This window comes from Carcharhinus amblyrhynchos, chromosome 25 (assembly GCF_965287045.1).
Source record: "Carcharhinus amblyrhynchos chromosome 25, sCarAmb.v2.hapA, whole genome shotgun sequence".
Lineage (NCBI taxonomy): Eukaryota > Metazoa > Chordata > Chondrichthyes > Carcharhiniformes > Carcharhinidae > Carcharhinus > Carcharhinus amblyrhynchos.
This window is the reverse complement of record NC_137348.1, coordinates 27,765,625-27,791,369: the sequence shown is the minus strand read 5'-3', so window position 1 is coordinate 27,791,369 and position 25,745 is coordinate 27,765,625. Positions and strand designations below refer to the sequence as shown.

At 42.6% G+C, this 25,745-nt stretch overlaps 1 protein-coding gene across 1 annotated transcript in view; it reads right to left on the bottom strand.

Moving 5' to 3' along the window:
* Positions 1 to 20,600, bottom strand: part of LOC145358160 (ER degradation-enhancing alpha-mannosidase-like protein 3) — a 55,250-nt gene extending 34,650 nt beyond the window's left edge. Inside the window, exons 1-7 of the mRNA XM_080211882.1 lie at positions 20,061 to 20,600; positions 12,485 to 12,530; positions 7,795 to 7,895; positions 6,170 to 6,209; positions 3,900 to 4,012; positions 1,407 to 1,560; positions 969 to 1,103 (exon numbers count right to left, since the gene is read on the bottom strand). Coding sequence (XP_080068008.1) covers positions 969 to 1,103; positions 1,407 to 1,560; positions 3,900 to 4,012; positions 6,170 to 6,209; positions 7,795 to 7,895; positions 12,485 to 12,530; positions 20,061 to 20,212 — 741 coding nt within the window. The 5' untranslated portion in view covers positions 20,213 to 20,600. The remainder of the gene's footprint in view (positions 1 to 968; positions 1,104 to 1,406; positions 1,561 to 3,899; positions 4,013 to 6,169; positions 6,210 to 7,794; positions 7,896 to 12,484; positions 12,531 to 20,060) is intronic.
* Between the last annotated feature and the right edge of the window lie 5,145 nt (positions 20,601 to 25,745).

Here is a 25,745-nt window from a genome sequence, read left to right as displayed (position 1 = left end):
AAGCTGGAGGAACATCTGCAAATGCAGAATTTAATTGAACGACAGAAAATACGTCTTTTATTCCCATGGAAGGTGAAAATTGCTACTAATCTACAACAATAGGTTCAAGCCATATTCACAGGTTCTGTGAAGTCAGTTTGCAATTATGAGTTGATATTTGTAAAGAGCAGAACTTCGCTGAAAATTCTCAAGACTCCAGAATACTGTCAATACAACACAAGCAAAGCAAGAAGAGAAGAGTACTTCTGAAAACCGTGAAGAGAGATCTACAAAACTTCAAGTAAGCCATAAGGAACAAGGAACAAAGAACAAAACAGCACCGGAACAGGCCCTTCAGCTCTCCAAGCCCGTACCGATCGTGATGCCTTAACTAAAAAAACCTTCTGCCCTTACTCAAACCATATCCCTCTATTCATGTACCCATCCCGATGCCTCGTACATGCTGTTAATGTGCCTGCTTTCAGGTTTTAAGAGGAACCTTTGAGCTCAGAAGCAAAGCACGAGTGAAAGTTCAAAACAGATTACTCAGAGCACTGAGTATACTTGTATCAGCAAACATTTAAGGCGATAAGATAAAATAAACTTTTGAGCACTGTTAAATTATGAACATGTGAACTAGGAGCAGGAATCAGCCACTTGACCATTGTGATTGCTCCACCATTCAATAAGCTCAAGGCTGATCTGACTCTAACCTTCCACCGACTCCCGGTAACCTTTCATCCCCCCACCCTTTGTGTATCAAGAATCTATCTACCTCTGCTTCGAAAAGATTCAAAGACTCTGCTTCCACAGTCTTTAAATTGACTGACTGAGTTCTGCACTTCTGAATAATCGCATTTTAAATAATCTGATAAAGATATACTTTGAATTAGTTTGGAGAGTGGGAGAGAAAATTGAAGATACCATGATGCCAACAAAATATAAAGATTATTCAAAATTAGTTTGCCACTTCAGTGAACTTGCATTACCTCAAAAATAGATTCATCTGTCAGGCGACTGAGAGCAGCAAATTCCAAAATCATGGTTCCAGCACAGGCTGTACAAGTGTCCGATTCTGTGCCTGTTCGGGAAAGAGGGCTCAAGATTCCATACTTCAGATTTACCTACAATTAAAAATAATTTTAAAAACTTTTCACTAACATTCATAGCAGTCACTTCACAAATGGATTAAGAGCGTCTCAAAAATGTATTTTCTCTGACAGCACTGGATTACCATAATTCAGTCTGTCAAAGAATATAGGCAATAAAAAGATAGACAACTGTAAACTAAATCCTTGTTTGATCTCATTTTGTTTCTTACTGTTTGTGGTATGAAGCACAACAAAGTTAATTATATTTAGGAGGTTTTTTTTTTAAAATGTATCCAGATTGAATCCATCTCCAGGGTCATTGTACTTTGTACTTACTCTTGGATATGGCAGACCACTTGTGGTGTTAAAAGCTGGCAGAAGTCGATAGCCTACATCTCTCGCCATGTACAGAAGTTCATCTTTGTACCAATTCATCTTGTTTCCATGGTTTTTCAACATGGTTGCCATCACATGACCTCCCAACAACCCACTGCAACAAAAGTAAATATTCTTAAAAGTAAGTATTATATTTTTGTAGCAAATGTCAAATTGGGCAGAGTTCAAACTTCCTTTGAAAGTTACTAACTTATAATTTTTCATTAGCATTTAGTATGCTTTGTTGTATTGCTGGTATTTGTCTTACTTAATTCAATTATAATTTTTGAGGCAGGATTTTCCACCTCTATGCTTAGCAACTGTGATTTTTCTACCCATTAAAGTGAACAATTGTTAGTTGATAAGTAGATGCAAACCCTAATTTACAGGTGCAGGTCTAAAATAAAAATATGACTCAGTCATACAGATGGTGTATAAGCTTTGAATAAAGCAGACCAGACACAGACACAGACAATGCTGTCTGCCTGAATTACAGATGACAGTTTGTGGATTGAATAACTTACAAGTATTTCTTATTCTTTGATGTGACTTGGGTGTTATTGGGTGCTAGTTTCAATTGCCTGTGAACTCAGTGGCTTACTATGCCATTTCAGAGGGCAGTTAAGTGTCAACCATATAGTTGTGGATCTAGAGTCATGTGTAGACCAGACCAGGTAAGGACAACAGATTCGCTTTTTTAAAAGATTACAACAATTGACAACAGTTTCTTGGTCTTCATTTAGTGAGACCAACTTTCAATTCCAGATTTTTCTTTAAATAATCTATAATCTAAATTCTACCAGGTACAATTTGAGCCTATGTCCCCAGAGCATTAGCCCAAGACTCTGCATTGCTTGTTCAGTGACATTACCCCTGCACCACCATTACTCTTCAACGTTTGTTCAACCAAAAGCTATATTAGAAGCAGAATAAAATGTTGCTAAATTATTTTCATTCAATTTGCTATTCTACTTACTTTAATAATTATTCATTTGTCTTACATGCCACATACTATCACTGAACATAATCACCAAAACCTTGGCAGTGTTTAACTGGCGGGATCTTATGGTCCTACCGATGGCACATCCCTGCCTTGTATTTCCCGGTGGCGAGGGGTGTGTTTAATGGGAAATCCCGGTGACAATGGAAAGACCAGTAAGACTCTCTCCCTCTCACTGCTGCTAAACACACCGTGAAGAGGAGGAAAATTCTACCCAATGTCTGCTGATGTCAACTATAATGATGTGTCAACAGGGATCTTGGGTTCATGTCACACTATCTATAACCCCCATGACTTGCCTGGGTTTGCTAAACCTCACTTACTATACTGTCTGGAGACAATACACATCTCTTTAACCTGGGCTTAATGCTCCTTCCACTCACATTGTTGGCCACTTTAAGACTTGAATAGCAGGTTAGGTGTAAAGACTCGCATTCTAATCAGTGATCTGTAAACTATCTGTGCTGTTATGTGCTCTGTCCGAGGCCAGAACTCTCCATTCACCTGACGAAGGGGCAAACCCCGAAAGCTTGTGAGTTTACTATCAAATAAATCGGTTGGACTTAAACCTGGTGTTGTCAGACTTCTTACGATGTCAACTACAGCCAAAGGTGTGGCATATACTGGAGTGGCTTTAGCTGACTTCAGAAAAGGTAATGAAGATGTTTCCTCCAATGATCAGTGTAACATTTGAAGCACATTGTGCAGAAACTTTGAAACCACATATTGTGAAGCCACATTATAACACTTTTTAATTGATGTAACTGATATCATCAATATGCTGTGTTCTCGAATAGGTATTTGTTTCCAGTTTAAAAAAAATACACTGGTACTCTTAGTGGCCTGTTTTTCCAGGATATAGCTGTTAAAAGTTATATTTATTATTTGCTGTTATGCGGTAGAATGCAAGGTTTCTTTTCCTTCCCCAACCTTGAAGCTCAAGCACGTTGAACGTGAGAGAGCATACTCACAAAGCCTCAGGCAAAGTCCAAAAATGTGTGGGTTAGATGGATTGGCCATGCTAAATTGACTCTAGTGCCAGGGGATTAGCAGGGTAAATATGTGGAGTTACAGGAATAGGGACTGGGTGGGCTTGTGGAAGGTGCAGACTCGATGGGCTGAATGGTCTTCTTTTGTACTGCAGGGATTCTACGATTCTAATATTTGCCGTGATCGAGCTAAAAGGTGAATAACCACGGTGTAAAGTGACTTGTCTAAGAATTTTTCCTCCCTGACATCATTGGAAATGCACTGAATAGGCAACCCACATGTGAATCTTGCCTAGCACTCTCTGGCAAAGGATGTTCGGATACCAGACTGCTTTACAATAAGAAAGCTGAGAAATGCACTGTATGAAAGACAGCACTTTAATAAAGGCATCACGTCAATGATTTCACTGTTGTAACTGACCAATTCAGAAAATTAGTCATCATTCTATGCAACGTTTTACTCACCCCAATACACGGATGTTGGTTTCAAACACTGAGACCACGATATCATTATCGAATTGGACATTCAGTATCACTTTTCGCACTGCATCTTCAAACTCATCCAACTTGTTTAGCACCTTTGAGTGAAACAGAACAAAATACTATTGTATCGCATTTTCAGAAATGATAGCTTGAGCAAAGCACATGGCAACATGAGACTCAGAAAATCAAAACATGTAGGAAAAAGTACAAAATACAAATTATATGGGTGATCATCCCCAGATCACTAATGCTACCTAACTCAGGGACAACTCACAATGACAAAAATGGAGGCTTAGAAGTTGGTCACCTGCCCTTTTGGCCCAGTATAGCCATGGAGAAAACAAAAGGGATTTTATAATCACACAAAACAAAAAAATGTTCTCAACCTAATCACTGTTCCTTCCCCCATAAAGTAACAGTACACTGAGCTTATACTCATGGAACTCAACTTGAGTTACAACATGAAGAGGACCACTAAACTTCAGGTAAACCATTCTGCCCCAAACCACATTAAGAAGTGCATAACCTGTTTGTTTATTAGATTTCTTTTGCGCAACTAAATTGCTCCTGATTTTAACATTTCTCACTGTTGGTAGTTCCAATCCCACCAAAGTCAATGGCAATTTGCCTGGCTCACCTGCCCTGCCCTCTCACCAGGGAATCCCAGCAAGGGTCAACTTTAGTAGAATTCGAAGATCCCGCTGGTGAGAGGGGCAGGAAAATTTCACCCTTGGTCTACAAAAATGAACACGAGGCATGTTAATCAAATACTTCCCTGGGACTCTGGAGATTTAAGAACTGGTTTTGCAAAGCCAGAAACAGAAAAATCATCAAAGTCGTCTGGAAAAGAACTGCTGAAAAAAGCAGTGAGGGGTCACTCTCTCTGAAGCTAACAGTTTCGCCAGCAAACAGCAGTACTGAACCAACACCAGGATTTTAATGGAAACCACCACACTTCTAACAGCCTCAATATTTAACAAACCACCTCACAAACAAGAGAAAAGACATAATACATTCTTCAACTTTAATTTGGGCTTTAAAGTTCCTTTGATATGTGCATTTGTTGTTACATCTTCATTATTTTTCCTTGGGTTTCTAAGAATTATACAGCACAGAAAAGACCATTCAGTCCATTGAGTCTGCACCACTAACTATCCCATTTTCCTGCACTTTAATAACTAATAGGCATATTCTTTCCAAGTCAAGAAAATCTGGATTGATTGGCTCCTTAATAAAAAGTAAATACATTTGGACTGGAAAAGGCATTCATGGGGAAACAAGATTTTGAAAAGCTTTGTTGTGACCAAAGTGAGTGGGCAGCAGAGTGGGACAGTGGTTAGCACAGCTGCCTCACAGCATGAGGGACTTGGGTTCAATTCCCGGCTTGGGTCACTGTCTGTGCACTGTCCACACGTTCGCCCCACGTCTGTGTGGGTTTCCTCTGGGCGCTCTAGTTTCCTCTCACTGTTCAAAAGACGTGTTGGTCAGGTGCATTGGTCATGCTAAATTTTCCCTCAGTGTACCTGAACAGGCACTGGAGTGTGGTGACTAGCAGATTTTCACAGGAAGTTCATTGCAATGTTAATGTAGGCTTACTTGTGACACTAACAAATAAATAAAAATTAAATAAAGGGGAAACACAAGTTAAAAGGAAAAAGAACTGCAATTATCTTCCAATTAATCTGCTGTATGGCTGTCTCATAAAGGGGTCCAGACGTTTGTATGGTTGAATAACAATCAATTAATAACACAAAACTATGTACATATATCCAGGATACAGTTCTGACTAGGTGCCAACTTTAAGCCGATTTCTTGCAGACTTACTCCTATACTCTTCACGTGTGACCCTTTTATATGTCACACTGCGGGGTCTACCCCAGTCCCACATCAAGCCTTACAGTGCCAAAATCTTAATATTACAGAGTCCACATTTAAATTACTTGTATATCATCTGTTGGCATGAATTCTGTCAATCACCACAAAATGAACTTGGGTTAGACAAATCTCACAAAAATCTGGAGATGATGTGCTGGTCCAGTGTTGACAATTTATAGATTTTGATTATTAGTTTATACTGAACTAAATTAGGCCAGCTGCCCAAGACTTTCATGTATTCATGTATTAATTTTGGTGAAAAAATGAGACGCATATCTAAATTGATCAGGCAAAAATGAAGATCACTTCCCTGACCTCCTTCCCACCTCCCACCCCACCAACAACCCCATGAAATCAGAACAAGTTGCAATACTTACAACAAGTGTATCTAATGTATCAATAAGAGTGAGTGAAAACCTGGAAATGAAAACATAATTAAAATAATGAAGGTGAAAAAACAGTTTATTATGGATAAAAATTTCAATTGTCTTTTATTTTAATTTTTTGAGTTTTCTTCCTCTGTTGTCAGTGAATCGTCATGTTCTTAAGTTATAACATAAATCAAATAAAAATTTCAGCTAGGCTACTATAAAACATGTTATGCTGTGCAATGCAAGTGGATTGTACACCAGCCCAAAGTCCTATTTCAATTTCCTTTTTAGAGGAAACTGGGCATTTTGTGTGTAGAATTTGTAGAACTATATACCTCTGATCAAATCAATCATTTAAGTACTTGAGGTTCACTGAAGGTACTGGGTTCCCTTAACCAGCATCCCAAAATCCAGAAGGACCCAAAAACTGGCTATGGTCAAAGCTGGTGCCCTACATAGCAATTTGAATAAAACCATTTTATTCTTCTTATTTTATCTATTTTAAGTACATGCTAGCCTAGGACCCAAAATCCAGAAAATCCACAAATCTGGCACATGTCCAGTCCTGAGCCTCCCTGACATGGGCTCTGGTACATGTATCTTAAATGTAGTACATTGCTGTATATAGTCAATCTGTACTTGATGCAGAAAAAATAATAGGGATTTGAAAGGAAGCAAGTGAAGATTCTGATTATTAGATGTTGGTGTAATGGACATTTCTATCTGACTATTTTTACTCTGCACTTGAGCAAATATGAATGGAGTTGCTTAGAAGGAGCTTTGATGAAACAAAGTACAAATGGCAGACATGTTTTTAGATTCAAACTTTAGTGCATGGTCCAGCTATTATTTTGGTTCGGTGTCAAGCTTCCCATTTTAAAATCAGCAAATTACTTTTCCTTTGGTAATGGCAGGGTTAAAGTTCAACATTTTCAGTCTTTGCTGCCACTGTTGGAATGGGGTTTGATCTGTGGCTTTCTGACTTGGATGAAAATGCCACCACTGAACAAATTTGATCTTGTTCAAACTGTTGTTTTGAGCAACATTAAATTACTTACAGGACATTCCAAGTAAAGATATTGCCTAATGTTGTTTTTAATCATTCAGTAATTTTTCCTAATATTGACGTGGACATGTTGATGTTGGACTGGGAAGGGCACAGTAAGAAGTCTCAGAACACCAGGTTAAAGTCCAACAGGTTTATATAGTATCACGAGTTTTCAGAGCACCATCCCTTTATCAGGTGAGTCGACTCACTCCAAAATACTCCAAAAGCTTATGATATTAAATAAACCTGTTGAACTTTAACCTGGTGTTGTGAGGCTTCCTCCTTTGCCTAATATTACTGGGAATGAGTACGACCAAGGCCTGTGTATGCAAAATGTACTTATAAAAATGTACTTATGCACAAATGATGGAAATTATTTCAGATTGTTCTTTAGGCCCAGGAGATAATGGATAGAAGAATAAATTTCTGTAGTGTACACACTTACACGTGTGTACTTAACTTACATTTTAACCTTAATTTAAAGCTTAATAAAAAGAGTAAAGCATACTCACTATTCTTATGCAATTTACTATTTTATAATCATGGACAACAGTACTTATGAATGTGCAGTTCTGGAACATACTTTCCTAAGGCATCATCGACATCACCACGACTTGGTTCTAATCCACGAACTCTTCCTCGACAGCTCAGTGGCATCAGTTCGTCAGCAGGATACGCATGTTCCTAAACAGACAGATGAATGAAACTAGCTGAAAGTCAAGCACCATAACATCATCCTTAAAGTTTCAGAGATTGTATGAAATATCAGCAGGTTGATGGCAGCTCATGGTATGTTTATGTTCACGCATGTAAAAGTATCAGTGCTTGTAAATGGAACACATGGCAAAAATTCAGATTCCAAAACACCTGTGGATCAAACACAGCAGATTCATAGGCAGAGTGAAATTCCACTGAACTTGCCCCCACTATGTTACATTATATTACTGTGAATTCCCCATTTCCCCAACCATCCTTTGTAGTCATGCTTTCTGCAACTGGGACGGTGAATTCTAGCCCATTTCATGCTGATGGGTTCATACTCACTGAGAACTGGGTTGATATCGTTTACACTTATTGGATACAATACTCTTTTAGCGAACTGAGTATATCTCTGCTGCAAGTCACAGAACTCAATGGACAACAATGCTAATCCCTGCTCTACTCTACCCGGTTCCCAGTCCCAATGTCTTCCTGAAAATCTATATACTATGTAGCAATACATCAAGGACTTCATTGCTTACAAAAAGTAAATTTGTCACTTATGACGCTATGCTGAGAGAAACAGATACCAACAGTAAAGTGTAGTTGCATCAAGAGATTACAACCTGAAGTGAGCATCATAGTTAATGTAACATTCGCACTACACAACTGCCAGGCAATGACCATCTACAATAAGAGAGGATCCGACCATCACCCCTCGACATTCAATGGTATTAGCATCGCTGAATCCCCCACTATCAACATCCTGGGGGTTACAATTGACCCCCAGAAACAGAACTTGACTAGCCACACAAGTGCTATGGTTACCAGAGCAGGTCAAAGGCTAGGTTCACTAGGTTGATTCCGGAGTTGAGAGGGTTGGCTTATGAAGACAGACTGAGACTATACTCATTGAAATTCAGAAGAATGAGGGGAGATCTTATAGAAACATATAAGATTATGAAGGGAATAGATAAGATAGAAGCAGGGAAGTTGTTTCCGCTGGCAGATGAAACTAGAACTAGAGGACATGGTGTCAAAATAAGGGGGAGCAGATTTAGCACTGAGTTGAGGAGGAACTTCTTCACACAAAGGGTTGTGAATCTGTGGAATTCCCTGCCCAGTGAAGCAGTTAAGGCTACCTCATTGAATGTTTTTAAGGCAAGGATAGATAAATTTTTGAACAGTAAAAGAATTAAGGGTTATGGTGAGGAGGCCAGTAAATGGAGTTGAGTCCACGAAAAGATCAGCCATGATCTTATTGGATGGCAGAGCATACTCAGTGAGTATGAACCCATCAGCATGAAATGGGCTAGAGTTCACGGTCCCAGTTGCAGAAAGCATGGCCTATTCCTGCTCCTAGTATTTATGTTCTTATGCAAGGCTAAGAATCCTGTGGTGAATAACTCACCTCCTGACTCCCCATAGCCTATCCACCATCTACATGGCAGAACTCAGGTGTGTAATGGAATACTCTGCACTTACCTGGATGAGTACAGCTCCAACAACACTCAAAAAGATTGACACCAACCAGGACAAACCATCCCATTTGATTGCTATCCTTCCACAGTACGGCACGGTGACATATTAGTTAGCACTGCTGCCTCACCATCCCAGGGACCCGGGTTTGATTCTTGGCTCGTGTCACTGTCTGTATGGAATTTGCACATTCCCCCCGTGTCTGTGTGGGTTTCCTCCAGATTCTCCAGTTTCCTCCCACAGTCCAAAGATGTGCGGGTTAAGTGGATTGGCCATACTAAAATTGCCCATTAGTATCAAGGAGACTAGCTAGGGTAAATGCATTGGGATAGCGCCTGGGTAGGATTGTGGTCAGTGCAGACTCGATGGACCAAACGGCCTCCTTCTGCACTGTAGGATTCTATGTTTCCAAAAACATTCAATCCCTCCACCATCGATGAACAGTAGCAGCAGTGTGCACCATCTAAAAGATGCACTGCAGGAACTCACCAGGTTTCTTTAGGCAGCACCTTTCAAACCTATGACCACTACCATCTAGGAAGATAAGAGTAGCAGACCTGGGAACACCACCACTTGTAGATTCCCTTCCAAGTCACTCACCATTCTGACTTGGAAATATATCACTGTTCCTTCACTATCGCTGGCTCAAATTCCTGGAGTTCCCTCCCTAACAACACGGTGGGTGTATCTATGCCTCAGGGACTGCAGTAGTTCAAGAAGGCAGCTCACCACCACCTTCTCAAGGGCAAACAGGGATGAGCAATGAATGTTGGCCTAGCCAGCCACCCACATCCCATTAAGGAAACAAAAGGAAATACCTGCTTTCATATACTTCTAATAACTTCAGTATGCTTTCATTCAGCCAAGCTGTCTTTCTGCAGTTGGTGCAATTATAAACAGTTATGGGTGGTATGGTGGTCCTGGGGTTAGCACTGTTGCCACACAGCACCTGGGTTCAATTTTGGCCTCAGGTGACTGCATGGAGTTTGCACATTCTCCCTGTGTCTGCGCGGGTTTTCACTGGCTGCTCTGGTTTCCTTCCACACTCTAAAGATATGCGAGATCAGTGAATTGTTAAATTGCCCCTTAGTGTTAAGGGGGTCAGCAGGGTAAATATGTGGGGTGACAGAGATGGGGCCTGGGTAGGATTGTCGTCAGTGCAGCCTTGATAGGCCGAATGGCCTCCTTCTGCACTGTAGGATTCTCTGAGTCCATTCATCATTTACAAGTACACTGTGTCAGAGTTTGTTGTGATTTATAATACTTGATGGGAAAGCAGTCAATATCAATTTAATAGCACTGTTCACAAGGTAGGTTTATAACACAATCACAAGAAAATCAAACTAAATAATTAATTAATAAAACTCCACAAACTTCTCAAGCTATTCAGTGATTAGAATTATTTAAAATAGCTTTCCAAGGAAGGTGTTATATTAAAAGGAAGGATATTGAATGATTCATCTTTTTACAACTTCAGTTTGATACAAGCACATTTATACAAGTTGTATATTACATGCAACTTAACAAGACTACTTCTGAACCACAGCAAAAATGTGCTTTTTCTTTCTGAGCATAATGAAAACAGAAAATGGGCTAAAGAATATTTTGTTGTGAAACAATTATACACAGAGAAAAATCAATGATAGTGTTTAGATAAAGTATGCAATTTACTGAAACATATTGACTTAGATTTTGTGTTAGAAACAGTGAGTTTATCACCGCTCATCATTACTGAAGAGCAAATTTGAAAATGAGCTTTTATGGCATGGAGGTGCATTTTAATTACTGTTGGAGATTGTTAAAAAATGAAAATTCTCTCTCTCTATCTTTTCATCTCTTTATTTCACTTTCTCTGAATGATTTGGCATTGAATTAGTTATCCTAAAATGTATTTCCTGGATCAGACTCTATATGCCTCCATGCAAATTCTTCGATCAGATTGATAATGGGTGCTTTTCCTCTTCCATTCCTGCTTTTTAATCACAGTAACTAGTCAATACAAAGGCTCACAGAAAGTCTGTGAGCAACTGAGTGTGTAACAGCTGATTTGCTATGTCTATCACTAACTGCAGAACCCTGCCATAAAAATCAGAAACTGTAATATTGGTAGAGCTGGCTTATTTGTTATGCACCAAAAGGAAAGGGTAACCAGCAGAATTTAGCAATTCCTTTCCACACACTAAAGTGACCCAAACACCTCATTCTGAATAAACACAATTCACTAAGCTTTTTTTGAAGATCAGTTACTACACTTGGCCATTCTGTATCCTGGCACAGCTAACAGGTGCCAGTTGGCAGAATATCTCTAATACTGTTTGGTGGACGCGATCAAAAGTCACCAGGAAATGCCCTGTAGACAAGAATGGGAGAAATTTATGTCTGCACTGTTGACGGGGAGCCTGGTAGCCTGCACCAAACATAGGGAATTCAGTATTATGCTGTCCATGATTTTTTTGACTATTATAAGTAGAAACCAAAGGGACTCAAATGCCCACATAGTTAACTTACATCATGAGCTGCCAAAAAAGCAGCACTGATTTGTAGAATTACCCAATATATGTTTATCTTCCCATTAGTATTACATAGGACTATCTTCATATTATTGTTTTTTAATCTTAAGAGTATTGTTGACAGCAATTTATTGACTTCAGTAGAATCAGAAAAATCTTGTAGTATTCACTAGGTCTGATAATGGCTGATCTTGACTGGGATCAATAAAATTCAGAGAAGTGGGGTTCATTAATTCCACATCAGACAGTAATACCTGAAGAATACAGAAAACTGGATTTAGTTTACTGAGGAACATTTAAAAAATGCTGGAGATATTTTGCTGGAGGCAAGTGATTTATCACTGAAGCCATTGGATTTTGTGCTTGCTATCTTGCTGGGAGTCAAGGGTTTTGGGTTGGCAGGTGGGAAAGTGGAGTTGAGACCACAACTGGATCAGCCATGATCTTATTGAATGGCGGAGCAGGCTGGAAGGGTTGGATGGTCTACTCCTGCTCCTCAGATCAACGTCCTTCCTAACTCTCTTTCCAAAGGGAGTAATGAACAATCAGCAAAGGCAACTGAAAACAGATGGAACAAACGCTTACCATATAGTTGTTGTAGGCATGCTCAAACATCTCAACAACTTGGTTCCTGTAATGAAAAAAATAAGACAAACAAGTCAAGGCCTGTCTCAAAATATCGCTCCAGTATACATAACTGATTGTTATAATGAGCAATATGGACAAATATATTATCTAACGAAGAGGATACTAAATAAAATTAAAAACACTCGGCCACGTCTGAATTACGAAAGTCCTTTTACAATTAAATTATGCTTATGAACGTTCTGTAGCCAAACACGGGCGGCATGTTGGCACAGTGATTAGTTCTGCTGCCTCAAGCACCAGGGACCTGGGTTCAATTCCGGCCTTGGGGTGACTGCGTGGAATCTGCATGTTCTTCCCGCGTCTATGTGGATTTCCTCCGGGTGCTCCAGTTTCCTCCCACACTCCAAAGACGTGTGGGTTAGCTAGATTGGCCATGCTAAATTTTCCCTAATTGTTAGGGGGAATTGGCAGAGTAAATGTGTGAGATTGCGGGAATAGGGCCTGGGTGGGATTTGGTTGATACAGACCTGATGGGCCAAATGGCCTCCTTCTGTACTGTAGGGATTCTATGATTGTTCATATTGCTCATCATAACAAATATATTACCTAACCAAGAGGATACTAAATAAAACTAAAAACACTCGGCCACATGTGAACTTACGAAAGTCCTTTTACAATTAAATTATGCTTATGAATATTCTGTAGTTAAACATGGGCGGCACGGTGGTTAGCATTGCTGCCTCAAGTGCCAGGGACCTGTTTCAATCCTGACCTTGGGTGACTGTGTGCAGTTTGCACATTCTCCTTGTGTATGCGTGGGTTTCCTCCAGGTGTTTCAGTTTCCTCCCACAGTCCAAAAACGTACAGGTTAGGTGGATTGGCCACGTCAGATTCTCCCTTAGTATCCCAAGATGTGTAGGTAGGTGGATTAGCCACTGGTAAACGTGTGGGGTTACAGGAATAGGGGGGGGGGGGGGGGGGGGGGGGCGGGGGGGGGGGGGCCTGTGTAAGATACTCTTTCAGAAAACTGGTGCAGACTTGATGGGCTGAATAATCTCCTTCAGAACTGTAGGAGTTCTATGAATTCTATGTATCATGTGATTTTCTGTAATATTTTATCATTTTTCTGAAACTGATGCATTATATCAAAAAGCAGCAAGGATTGTGCAGAACGCAGAATCTTATGAAAAGTGGCCTTCATCCTGAACTTTGGAGGCATCCCCTGGCATTGTTCAGTTTAGTCCCAACATCTGCATCGTTCTAAACATGTTTCATACTAGCGTGTTTTCCCACTAGCACCCCAGAGAATCTGACCTGTGGGGTCAGGCCTTCATCTGCATCCCATTTAAAAAGGATGCCAATGAGATTTATGCCAGCCTTTGTCAGGTTTTCTGATCTGCCACGGCAGGCACCAGCAGAAGATTCCACTGTAAATTCACACCAATGTGAAACTGATTTCTGGGCCTCTCTACGTGTTCTTCCTCCACTACTGCCATTGAACTCGTCAGCAGGGGCTTGGGAAAATTCCACCCTATGTCTTTGCAGTATTTTGTGGAATTGAGTGGAACAATTGAATACTACAGAGTTCATAGCAGTTAAACCACTCATTCCACACAAGCTGCACACGCCTAGATTTTGCTGTGGTAATGACGGTCAAACTGCCAATGTTTGCCATTGCTACTCTACTGAAACTAACAGCAGCTACAGGAGTCCATACATGCGCAAGATAATGTGGAAATCCATAAGTTTCCAAGAAGCTCCTCCAAAGTGTCCCCAACAATGTTCCCTCCAAAATGCATACATACAGGGTCACACAGAAACTTGGAATGTATTGCACATTGAGTTGAACAGGCCACTCACAAAAGCAAGCTCAAACATTGAATGGGGCTGAGCATCAAATCCCAAACTGCAAAAGCAGTAGTTATGGGAGATTTCAATCTGCATATTGATTGGTCGACCCATGTTGGACGAGGTGGGCTCGAGGAGGAGTTCTTGGAATGCTGCCGGGATAATTTCCTTGAACAGTGTGTGTTGGAGCCGACGAGGGAGCGAGCTATCTTGGATCTGGTGCTATGTAATGAGGCGGGTAGAATTAGGGACCTTGCGGTGAAGGATCCTCTTGGAGAGAGTGATCATTGTATGGTGGAGTTTCTGGTGCAGATGGAGGAGGAGAAAGTGGGTTCCCGGACACGCGTCCTTTGTTTGAATAGAGGGGAGTATGGTAGGATGAGAGAAGAATTGGCGAATGTGGACTGGGGGAGTGCGTTGGAAGGTAGGTCTGCTGAGGAGCAGTGGAGGATCTTTAAGGAGATCTTTCTTGGTGCTCAGCAGAAATTTATTCCGATGGTTAAAAAGGACAGTAGGAAGAGAGGTAATAAGCCGTGGATAACGAAGGAGGTGAAGGAAAGTGTTAAATTAAAAGCGGAGGAATTTAGAGTAGCTAAGAGTAGTGGGCGAGAAGAGGATTGGGAAAGGTTTAAATGTCAACAAAGATTGACAAAGAAGTTGATAAAGGAGGGTAGGAGAAGCTATGAGGCTGGGCTAGCACTTAATATAAAAAAAAGGACAGCAAGAGTTTTTATAAATATATAAAAAGGAAGAGGCTGGCTAGGGTGAACGTTGGTCCTTTAGAGGATGAGAAAGGGGAGCTAGTGGTAGGGGATGGGGATATGGCTAAGGTCTTGAATAACTTTTTTGTTTCTGTCTTCACGGAGGAGGACGTGAATAATTTGCCGGGTGTTAGCGATGGAAAGGTGGTAGGAATGGAGGGTCTTAATGACATTACTGTTACTAGAGAGGTGGTGCTCGACAGACTGGAGGGGCTGATTGTGGACAAGTCCCCAGGACCGGATGGAATGCATCCGAGGGTTCTGAAAGAAATGGCGGAGGTGATAGTGGATGCCTTGGTGGTTATTTTCCAGACGTCGCTGGATTCCGGGGAAGTGCCGGAAGATTGGAAAACGGCTAATGTTACGCCGTTGTTTAAGAAGGGTGCCAGGCAAAAGGCGGGGAATTATAGGCCGGTTAGTTTAACGTCTGTGGTAGGTAAAATGTTAGAATCTGTCATTAAGGAGGAAATTGCGAGGCATCTTGAAGGGAATTGCTTGATAGGGCGGACGCAACACGGTTTCATTAAAGGGAAGTCGTGTCTGACAAATTTACTGGAGTTCTATGAGGATGTGTCTAGGGCAGTGGATAGAGGAGAGCCGGTGGATGTGGTCTTTCTGGATTTTCAGAAGGCGTTTGACAAGGTACCTCACAAGAGGTTATTGCAGAAGGTCAGGGGACATGGAGTTGGGGGTAGGGTGTTAGCGTGGATAGAGGATTGGTTGTCAAATAGGAGGCAGAGAGTGGGGGTCAATGGGTGCTATTCGGATTGGCGGTTGGTGACTAGTGGGGTGCCCCAGGGGTCGGTGCTGGGGCCTCAGCTATTTACCATTTATATAGATGATCTGGAGGAGGGAACCGAGTGCAGGGTGTCGAAATTTGCTGATGACACCAAGATTGGGGGAAAGGCAAATTGTGAGGAGGGTGTGGAGAGTCTGCAGAAGGATCTAGATAGGCTGGACGAATGGGCCGGGAAATGGCAAATGGAATTTAATGTTGGCAAGTGTGAGGTGGTCCACTTTGGTAGGAAGAATGGTAGGAAGGACTATTACTTACGTGGCGAAAAACTGCAGCAGGCGACGGTGCAGAGGGACCTCGGGGTCCTTGTGCATGAGTCGCAAAAACCCAGCTTGCAGGTGCAGCAGGTGGTCAGGAAGGCAAATGGGATGCTGGCCTTCATAGCGAGGGGGATTGAATATAAAAGTAGGGAGGTCTTGCTGCAGCTGTATAGGGCATTGGTGAGGCCGCAGCTGGAGTACTGTGTGCAGTTTTGGGCGCCGCACCTGCGCAAGGATATTTTGGCCCTGGAGGGAGTGCAGAGGAGGTTTACTAGGCTGATACCGGAGTTGAGGGGATTGAGCTATGAGGAGAGGCTGAATAAACTAGGCTTGTACTCGTTAGAGTTTAGAAGAATGAGGGGAGATCTCATTGAGACGTATAAGATGATGAATGGGATGGATAGGATAGAGGTGGAGAGACTCTTCCCGCTCAAAAAAGACAGTAGGACTAGGGGGCACAGCCTCAAGATAAAGGGGAGGCGGTTTAGAACGGAGTTGAGGAGGAACTTCTTCACTCAAAGGGTGGTGAATCTCTGGAATTCTCTGCCCGTTGAAGTGGTGGAGGCTGCCTCGCTAAATATTTTTAAGAAGCGGGTTGATGGGTTCTTGATAAGAGAGGGGATTAAGGGTTATGGGGAGAGGGCGGGAAAGTGGAACTGAGCCACAACAGATCAGCCATGATCTTATTGAATGGCGGGGCAGGCTCGAAGGGCTAGATGGCCTACTCCTGCTCCTATTTCTTATGTTCTTATGTTCTTAAGCATAAGTGCTGGAGAGAGCACGGGAAAACTGAGACTGTGATCAGAGCATCAGTGAGCATGGGAGAGGGGGAATCGGATTGGTGGGCCAGTGTTCTTCGGCTGGTGGGGAAGGGAAAGGGCTGATATCTCAGGAAATGAGAAGCACGTGACAAGGCGGCCAGGAACTGGACAAGGTCTCTGAGCCCACGAGAGAGCAAGATTCAAAAAGTCAGAGTGCCCCACATTCCTTGGCCAATGGTTGTGGAAGGGGAAAAAATTTGGAAAACTTATCCAGTAACCGGTTGGCCTGTGAGAGGAGGGGCTGAGCTGGATGAAAGCAATGGGACCAGTAAAGTGTCCTTTTTCCAGCTCTGGATTAGAATGATGCTGTGGAGTGCCCTACACTCAGCAGTTTCCAAAGGCTCACATCACAACCAGGAGCCAGACGACCCACAAAGGCCCACAACAACTAATGATCACTAGTTCACTGGGTAGAAACCATCATGACCAGAAAAAAAGAAAACAGTTTGGGAGAAAGTTGATCAATGAAGTTAGTTCCAATGGGCACCTAATGCTTTCTGCTGGGCAAGTGCATGATGCAGATTGGGTTATTGACATATTTAAGAAGTAACATCAATAAACTCCTAGCTTTAGCATTGACTGATCTACATATTCCAGCCTGGAAACATTAGGTTCATTCAAGCTGTCTAGGATAATGAATAAAGGAAGTGAATTTCCTTACACTGTTTGGGGAGATCAAGGGCTTCACAAGGTGATGAGGGGCACGGATCAGGTAGATAATCAATATCTTTTCCCAAAAGTAGGGGAGTCTAAAACTAGAGGGCATAGGTTTAAGGCGAGAGGGGAGAGTTACAGAAGTGTCCAGATGGGCAATTTTTTCACACAGAGGATGGTGAGTGTCTGGAACAAGCTGCCAGAGGTAGCAGTAGAGGCGGGTACAATGCTGTCTTTTAAAAAGCATTTAGATAGTTACATGGGTAAGATGGGTATAGAGGGATATGGGCTAAATGCAAGCAATTGGGATTAGTTTAGGGATATAAAAAAAAAGGGCAGCATGGACAAGTTGGCTGAAGTGTGTGTCTCCACGCTGTTAACCTCTAAGGTTGTTTAAAATCCATGACCAGGCTTTCGAGCTACGTGTATCCTCCTTGCTCCTTCCGCATTTCATCTATTGAAACGTCAGCTTTTGTGTAGAAAAGAGAAGTTAACAGTTCCATTGTGGGATGTTTGGGGAGATCAGAATGGTGAATTGGGACATGCAAGTGCAAACATATAATGGGACCATTATAGAGGAAAGTTGGATTGGGATGTGTGAGAGTCAGAGAATGAGATATTTGTGGATAGAGTGGGATGTGAGAGGAGAGGTGGATTGGGACATCTATGAGGAGAGGTGGATTGATTGGGATATATAAGAGTACAAGTATAAGGTTAGGGTTAGGTAAAGGAGAGGTGGAACGGGTCCAGTAAGACATGGAGGTGGAAAGTGAGCTCTGAGGAGAGGGAGAATGGGAGGAGTGGAAAGACAGCAATGTTTCCATTCAGGGTTGTGCATCTGCAGCAATGTGAATGTAACACACATCGAAAAGAACAGTTTATTCAAAACTTTGTGTAAGTTCAGCAACTTTTAAGATATAAACTGCCAATGAACAAGGAAATAGTGCTAAGAGGAGTTTGTAGCTCACTCACTACAAGTAAAATTTAGAAGTTACATTGTCTAGGATACTATGTTGTGAAAGGGTTGAGATGGGACGGTGGAAAATCAGTGAATAGGCAAAATTTTCCACTGTACACTGTAGCACAGCACGGTGACACAGTGGTTAGCACTGTTGCCTCGCACTGCCAGGGGCCTAGGTTCAATTCTGGCCTCAGGTCACTGTCCCCTTGCTCCGGTTTCCTCCCATAGTCTGAAAGACACGTTAGTTCGGTGCACTGGCCATACTAAATTCTTCTTTAGTGACAGGCACCAGAGTGTGGCGACTAAGGAATTTACACTGTAACTTCATTGCAGTGTTAATGTACGCCTACTCATGACACTAATAAATAAACTTTAAACATTAATCATATTGTATTGAAAACCTGAAAAGGTACACTTTGACGACTGAGGTGTAACTGGGTTTTTAATGATGTGCTAACTTTATAATTACTGCTAAACAATCCCCCTTGCCCTGAAAGCTCATTTTATATGAAGATATCAAATTCCTCCGCAATGATTAAAACAAATACACTTTTCAAAAACTAGTAAACTTGTTTTAGTTTAACCTCTTTTAGCTTCTACCTTAATCCAATCATAATCTACTTTGTTTGCCACATGAATTCTTAAGTTCAGAAGTGAAGGCATTTACTGATTTTAACTTCTAGTTTTGCTGGGTGGTAATACTGCAATGTGGCTGCTTACCCTGCTTGCTGGGCTGTTGGAGAACTTTTGCTTTGGCACCAGATTTAAAGTGTCATTGGGAAAGGGGAAGCAGGCACCACATAAATCCTACGTGTTTTATAGGCACATGCCAAGTTACATTATCAAAAACATTCACTTCCTGTCACAAACAGATGAAAAGGCCAAAAGGAAAAGTCAAATTTAACATCAAAATTATATGTTGCAAGACTTTTACAAGAGAAGTGTATGACCAAACTTTATGACAACAGCAAGCAATTTAGTTGGAGAAGCAGGAGAACTATTTTAGACTAGATTGTAGGAACCTTCACCATATTCACTTTCTTATTTTTAGTGCCAACACCGGTTATTGGTTAAAATTAAATTCTTGACTATCAAAGCATGCTAGCTGGAATGAGTAAGGTACCAAAATGTAGCAGGCACCACAGTGGTTAGCTCTGCTGCTCACAGTGCCAGGACCGGGGTTCGATTCCCAGCTTGGGTCACTGTCTGTGTGGAGTCCGCACGCTCTCTCCGTGTCTGCATGGGTTTCCTCCGGGCGCTCTGGTTTCCTCCCACAGTCTGAAAGGCATGCCGGTTAGGTGGATTGAGCATGCTAAATTCTCATTCGGTGTACCTGAACAGATGCCAGAGCGTGGCGACCAGGGGATTTTCACAGCAACTTCATGGCAGTGTGAATGTAAGCCGACTTGTGACACCGTTAATAAACTTAAAAGAGGCCCGGTTAACAGTGGAATTGGAAAAAAAAACCATACCTGATTGTCCCTTTTTCCTGTTCTGTCATCCCCAGCACCAGATAGAAACAGACCCAGGAGAAGGTTAAGGATGCCAATAGCCTGAGTGTGAAACCCATGTTTGGGGAACTTTGGAGCAGGAGTTTCCAGTTTTGTGTCACTCTCTTGATCATCAGCTTACTCGCCTCATTTTGTTGACAAGAACTTTCCTCCACCTCTTCTATCCTCACGCAAATCTGTCTGCACTTGCACCTAACCGGTCCTCATGGTTCAAGCAGACCGTGTTGAGGGTGACTAGTTCCTTCCTAGGAGCTGTCACTCGATCCAAGCTTCTCTGCCCAGCAGCACCAGCCACATCCCGTTCATTTAAACCCGGCCTAGTCCCTCTTCCCTCGGCAGCCTGAGGGCCGGCATTCTGGGTTTTGTAGTTCCATCACGACCACCCGCCTCCCTTTGCTCCCCTACCCTCCAGGCCACCCGATTTTTCCTGTCGGGCAACCTTTCCCGGGGCAGCTCGCCGAGGCAAATGGCGGCCGACAAGGAGCGTCCGAGCAGCCGGGAGCTGTCAAGGGGCGGGACTACAACTACCGGCGGCCCTCGCGCGGCCGCGTCACGCGCAGCTGCGGAAGTGAGCGCACAGAGCATGCTGGGATTGTAGTCTTTCCAGTCAAGCCCAGGGGCCAGCTGACTGCTGTCCCCTCTCCACTGCTCAAATTCAGCCTCCCTTCATCCAACCCTCTGACTCCAAGCCCCAGCTTCTGTCTGGGAGAGGGAGTGGCAAATATCACACTTTATTAGAGAATTAACAGCTTTCCAGCCAGCATCTTAAATAAGGGCAGTGGTATTGTCACTGGACCAGAGACTTGAAGCCCATCAAGGCAGGTGATGGATTTTGAACTCAATAACAGTCTGGAATTAAAAGTCTAATGATGACCATGAAATCATTATTGTTCGTTATAAATCGTCTGATTCACTGAAGTCCTCTGAGTGTGTCTCTTTACATCCCCTGTTTGTGATCAGAACTCTCCACGCACCTGAGAGAGGGTCAGAGGCCTGAAAGCTAGTGGCTTTTGCTACCAAATAAACTTGTTGGACTTTAACCTGATGTTGTGTTTACCCCAGTTCAATACCAGCATCTCCACATCATGACTGTGGGACGAAACCACAGTACCCAGAGGAAACCCATACAGACACGGGGAGAATGCACAGACTCTGCATAGACAATCATGCAAGGCCAGAATTGAACCCGTGTCCCTGGCACTTTGAGGCAGCAGTGTTAACCACTATATGACTACTGATAGTACCATAGGACTCTATACATGTATGAACTGCTTGGTTTTTATAGTTACAAGGCAGGGTCATCCCCATTTGGTATAAAATAAGACGAGATGAACGGTCTTTTGTCGCAATGAAATCCACAGGCCTCAGATAAAATCCGTATGAAAGTACAATAGAATCACAATAATGAATTTCCACATTAGATTGTAAATAAGAAAGATGTCAACATTTTATAATATTCATGTTGCAATGTATGGATTTAAGTAATACAAAAAAGAATTTGCATTTTTATGCACATGGCAGCACAATGGCATAGTGGTTAGCACTGCTGCCTTACAGCATCAGGGACCCAGGTTCAATGCCAGTTAGAGTGTTGGTGTGGAGTTTGTATGTTCCCCCTGTGTCTGCATGGGTTTCTCTGCGTGCTCCGGTTAGGTGGATTGACCATACTAATATGCCCCTCAGTGTCCTAAGATGTGCAGGTTAGAAGGATTAGCAGGGTAAATATGTGGGAATAGGATGGGGGAGGCGTGAAAAAAATTGAATCTTTCTTCTTAAATTTTGTTCAAACATTTTCATCGCTTCACTATGAACCGAATGGAGATGGGGAGAAATCTGTTGAATAGGATCATCCGGCTGAGTAATAAAAAGTTTCTTCACTTTCCAGTTAGCAAGGGTAGGTGGTGCACTTTGAGGATGAATGTGTCAGGTGACCAATGGCAGAAGGTGTGCTTTTGTCTTCACATGTTTCAGCTGTGATGGAGTACAGGAAAGAGAATCTGGTAAACTGGTGTGACAACAATAATCTCTTCCTCAATGTTAACAATCCACAGATCCTGCCAGACTTGCTGACTATATCCAGTATTTCCAGAATTTATTTCCCAAATACTAATCTTAACTGCTAATGATTTTCACATTTACCAGATTTCCAGCATGTAAAATTCAACCTCCAGGTTTGAAGAAATCAGCTGACGAAGAGGCCTCCAGGCTTGAAATGTTGGCTCTATTCTTTTTCCGCAGATGCTGTCAGGCCTGCTGGGTTTCTTCAGCATTTTCTGTTTTTGTTTCCAATTCCAGCATCTGCAGTATTTTGCCTTTATCAGAAGAAATCAGCCTTTTTTTGAAAAATATTTTTGACAATTTGAGATGTGATGGACATTCATTAATTGTCCAGCCTACTCTAATTTTATGATTTCAGATTTCCAGCATTTTGTTCAGGCTCAGTTGTGTGTTGTACACTCTGCTTTTGTTTTTGATTTCTGCTATTAACAAACTGTAGAAAATTCAGGTTGCTTTTTTGTATTAGTTGTAGTTGACTTCCCAAACAAAGTGACTTGCTCGATAAATATGCCAAGAATTTCCAAACCGAACAACTTTGCAAGATGTGATTTTCAACTTGATTAATGTACTGAAATCAGAAGATGTATACCGTATGCCCACATAGTAGACATACATTTTAGCTAAACCCCATTGACCAAATTCTGCCTTTGAAAAAGCTTGAAACTGCAGACAAATTTAATGACTGACCATTGCAACGTATTGCAGGAGTGTTTATGTAAAGAAAAAGTGTATAAAAGCACATCAGGTATATCCATTTAAGTTTGAAGCCCAAGGCATGAATGAGAATTAAATATAATCTTTTAACCGTGGTCTTCAACAGTGTGACCCAAAGAAATAATCAGATCCTGGCACTAACAGCACAAAATGGCATATGGCACAAGAACAAGGAAACACTGATGACCATCTTCAACAAGTCATATGGTTATGTGGCAATTACTACAGTGAAGCATTCTTTAAATCTACACAATTAGTTCCTAAATAATTCATATTGCAAACACAGTCTAGAAAAAATAGCCAATGATATTAGAGCTGAATTGCATAAGTTAACACCTGTGCTAAAATAGAGAATATCAATGTGTTCAGCTCATATATATGTTTATAAATGTATATATTTGCCCAGGTATGTCCTGTACACAAAAACAGGACTGAGTGCAGCATCAAGGAGCCCTAACAAAACGTGAGTCAGTGGGAATCAGGAAACTCTCTGCTGGCTGGATTCATATCAAACATAAAAGAAGATGGTTATGGTTGTTGGAGGTCTGTCATCTCAGCCCCAGGGCATCAATGCAGGCATTCCTCAGTGAAATGTCCTTGGCCTAACCACCTTCAGCTGCTTCACCAAGGTAAGATCAGAAGTGGGGATGTTTGTGAATCAATGCACAATGTTCAGCACCATTTGCGACTCCTCAGATATGAAGCAGTGCATGTTCAAATAAGTGTTGTTGGAGCTGCACTCATCCAGATAAGTGGAAGGTACTCCATTATGCTCTCGACTTGTGCCTTGTTGACGCTTAGTAACCCCCCGCATGTTGATAGTGAGGGATTCAGCAATGGTAGTGCCATTGAATGTCAAGGATCAGTGATTAGATCCTCTCTTGTTGGAGATGGTCATTGCCTAACACTTGTGTGGCACAAATTTACTCATATGATTGACAATTTTTAAAATGACTTGATACTGTAAATTGATATGAAAATTTATTAAATTTGATCATATTTATAAAAATTTTCACTCTGCAGTTACTCAAATAGTGGGCCAAAATTCAAATTTGCCTAGATTCTCCTAAAATTTAGTCCTGCTGATTTTCTGATGTAGAACGTAATGTACCTCTTTCACTCACTACATGAACTAATCTAATTAAAAGTAGCTAAGTGTGAAGAAAACTGTGGCCTGGGCTCAGCTCCTCCTTCTATGTCCTGGAACCTAGACTTCCTAACCCACAGACTGCAATCAGTGAGGATAGGCAACAACAACTCTTTCATGATCATCCTCAACACCGGTGCCCAATAAGGTTGTGTCCTCAACCCCTTACTATACTCCATAATAGAATCCCTACAGTACATGAGACCATTCGGCCCATCGAGCCTGCACCGACAATAATCCCACCGAGACCCTTTTCTGGGAACCCACATACTTACCCTGCCAATCACCCAAAACTAGGGCCAATTAACCTAACCCACACATCTTTGGACATCACTGCAAGAACTCTTCAGTTTAGTGTCCTTGGCCCAATCATCTTCAAATAAGTGTTGTTGGAGCCTCTTTTACATAAATAATCTCTCTCTCTCTCTCACACACATACTCTCTTCCTCTTGCTCACACACTACTTTCCCTTCCTCCCTCTCTCACATACACATACTCACCCCTCTCACACTGCCTCTTTCGCACATACTCTCTCCCTTTCACACAAACTTTCCCTCTTTCACACACATACATACTCTCTCCCCCTCTTTCTCACACACATATTCTCTCCCTTTCTCACACATTCTCTCATTCTTTCACACACACACACACACACACACACACACACACACGTGTTCTTTCCCTCTCTCACACACACTCTCCCTCTTTCACACAATACGGCTGGAATTTTGTGCCCCCCCCAACCCCCAACCCTGCCACGTGAATTGGTGGGGGCAAGGCGGGGAAAGGCCAGTTGACCTTGCGTGGGATTTAACAGATTTCAGGACAAACAAGTCCATAAAAACTCCCTCTTTCATGCACATTGGCTGCGATTCTCCCATCCCAACCTGCACCTTTTCTGGCGGGTCGGGATGGGAGATGCACGTCGCAGGCCTTGTTCCAGCATTTGGGCATTTATGTGCATCTCCCAGAGTGGAGAACAGTCGCAGGCCAGACCATGCTGGAAACTGGCAGGAAGGCAGATAAGTAATATGAATTTTTAAAAATCTATGTTTCAGATGTCTTTTGAATGTAGTTATTCGTCCTAATTGAATCTCCCACCCCGCCAGGAGTACTTCATTCCGGTGGGGTTTAGAGTAACTTTCCACATTGGGGGAACTAGTGGGAGACCCTGCTGGAATGAAGGGGGTTGGGCGGTGTGGGGGGGGGGGGGGTGCTTCCTGGGCATGGGCACCCTGCCAATGCTGGCTTGTGCCCCCCGGCACTGCCCAAGGGGCACCTTCACACTACCCATTGGGCCTATTTGGGCAGTGCCAAGGAGGCAGGGCCTAGGCGGGTGTGGGGGGTTGTCCCACTGCTACTCTCCATTGGGATGGGTCTGGGATGGAGGGAGGCCAGCGATCGTGGTGGTTTGGCGAAGGTGTTCTGCTGAGGGGCGGGTGGGCAGGCGGGACATCAGGCCACTCCAGGGCAGGGGGAGGGGATCAGGGCTGGCCAGCCCAGGAATTGTTGTGGGGGCTGCAATGGGGCTGCGGGGGCTGCAATGGGGCTGCGGGGGAGGGGGAGCGGCTGGAGGGGCAGCACTGTGGGGGTCCTGGGCTGGCCAGCGATCGAGCTAGCCAGCAAACAGGGCGACAGACAGACCGGGGCCACTGCACAAGCACAGAATTCCAGAACTGCCAGTCTCTGGTGTGAATAGGCTCACCCTCCCACCACCCACCCCACCC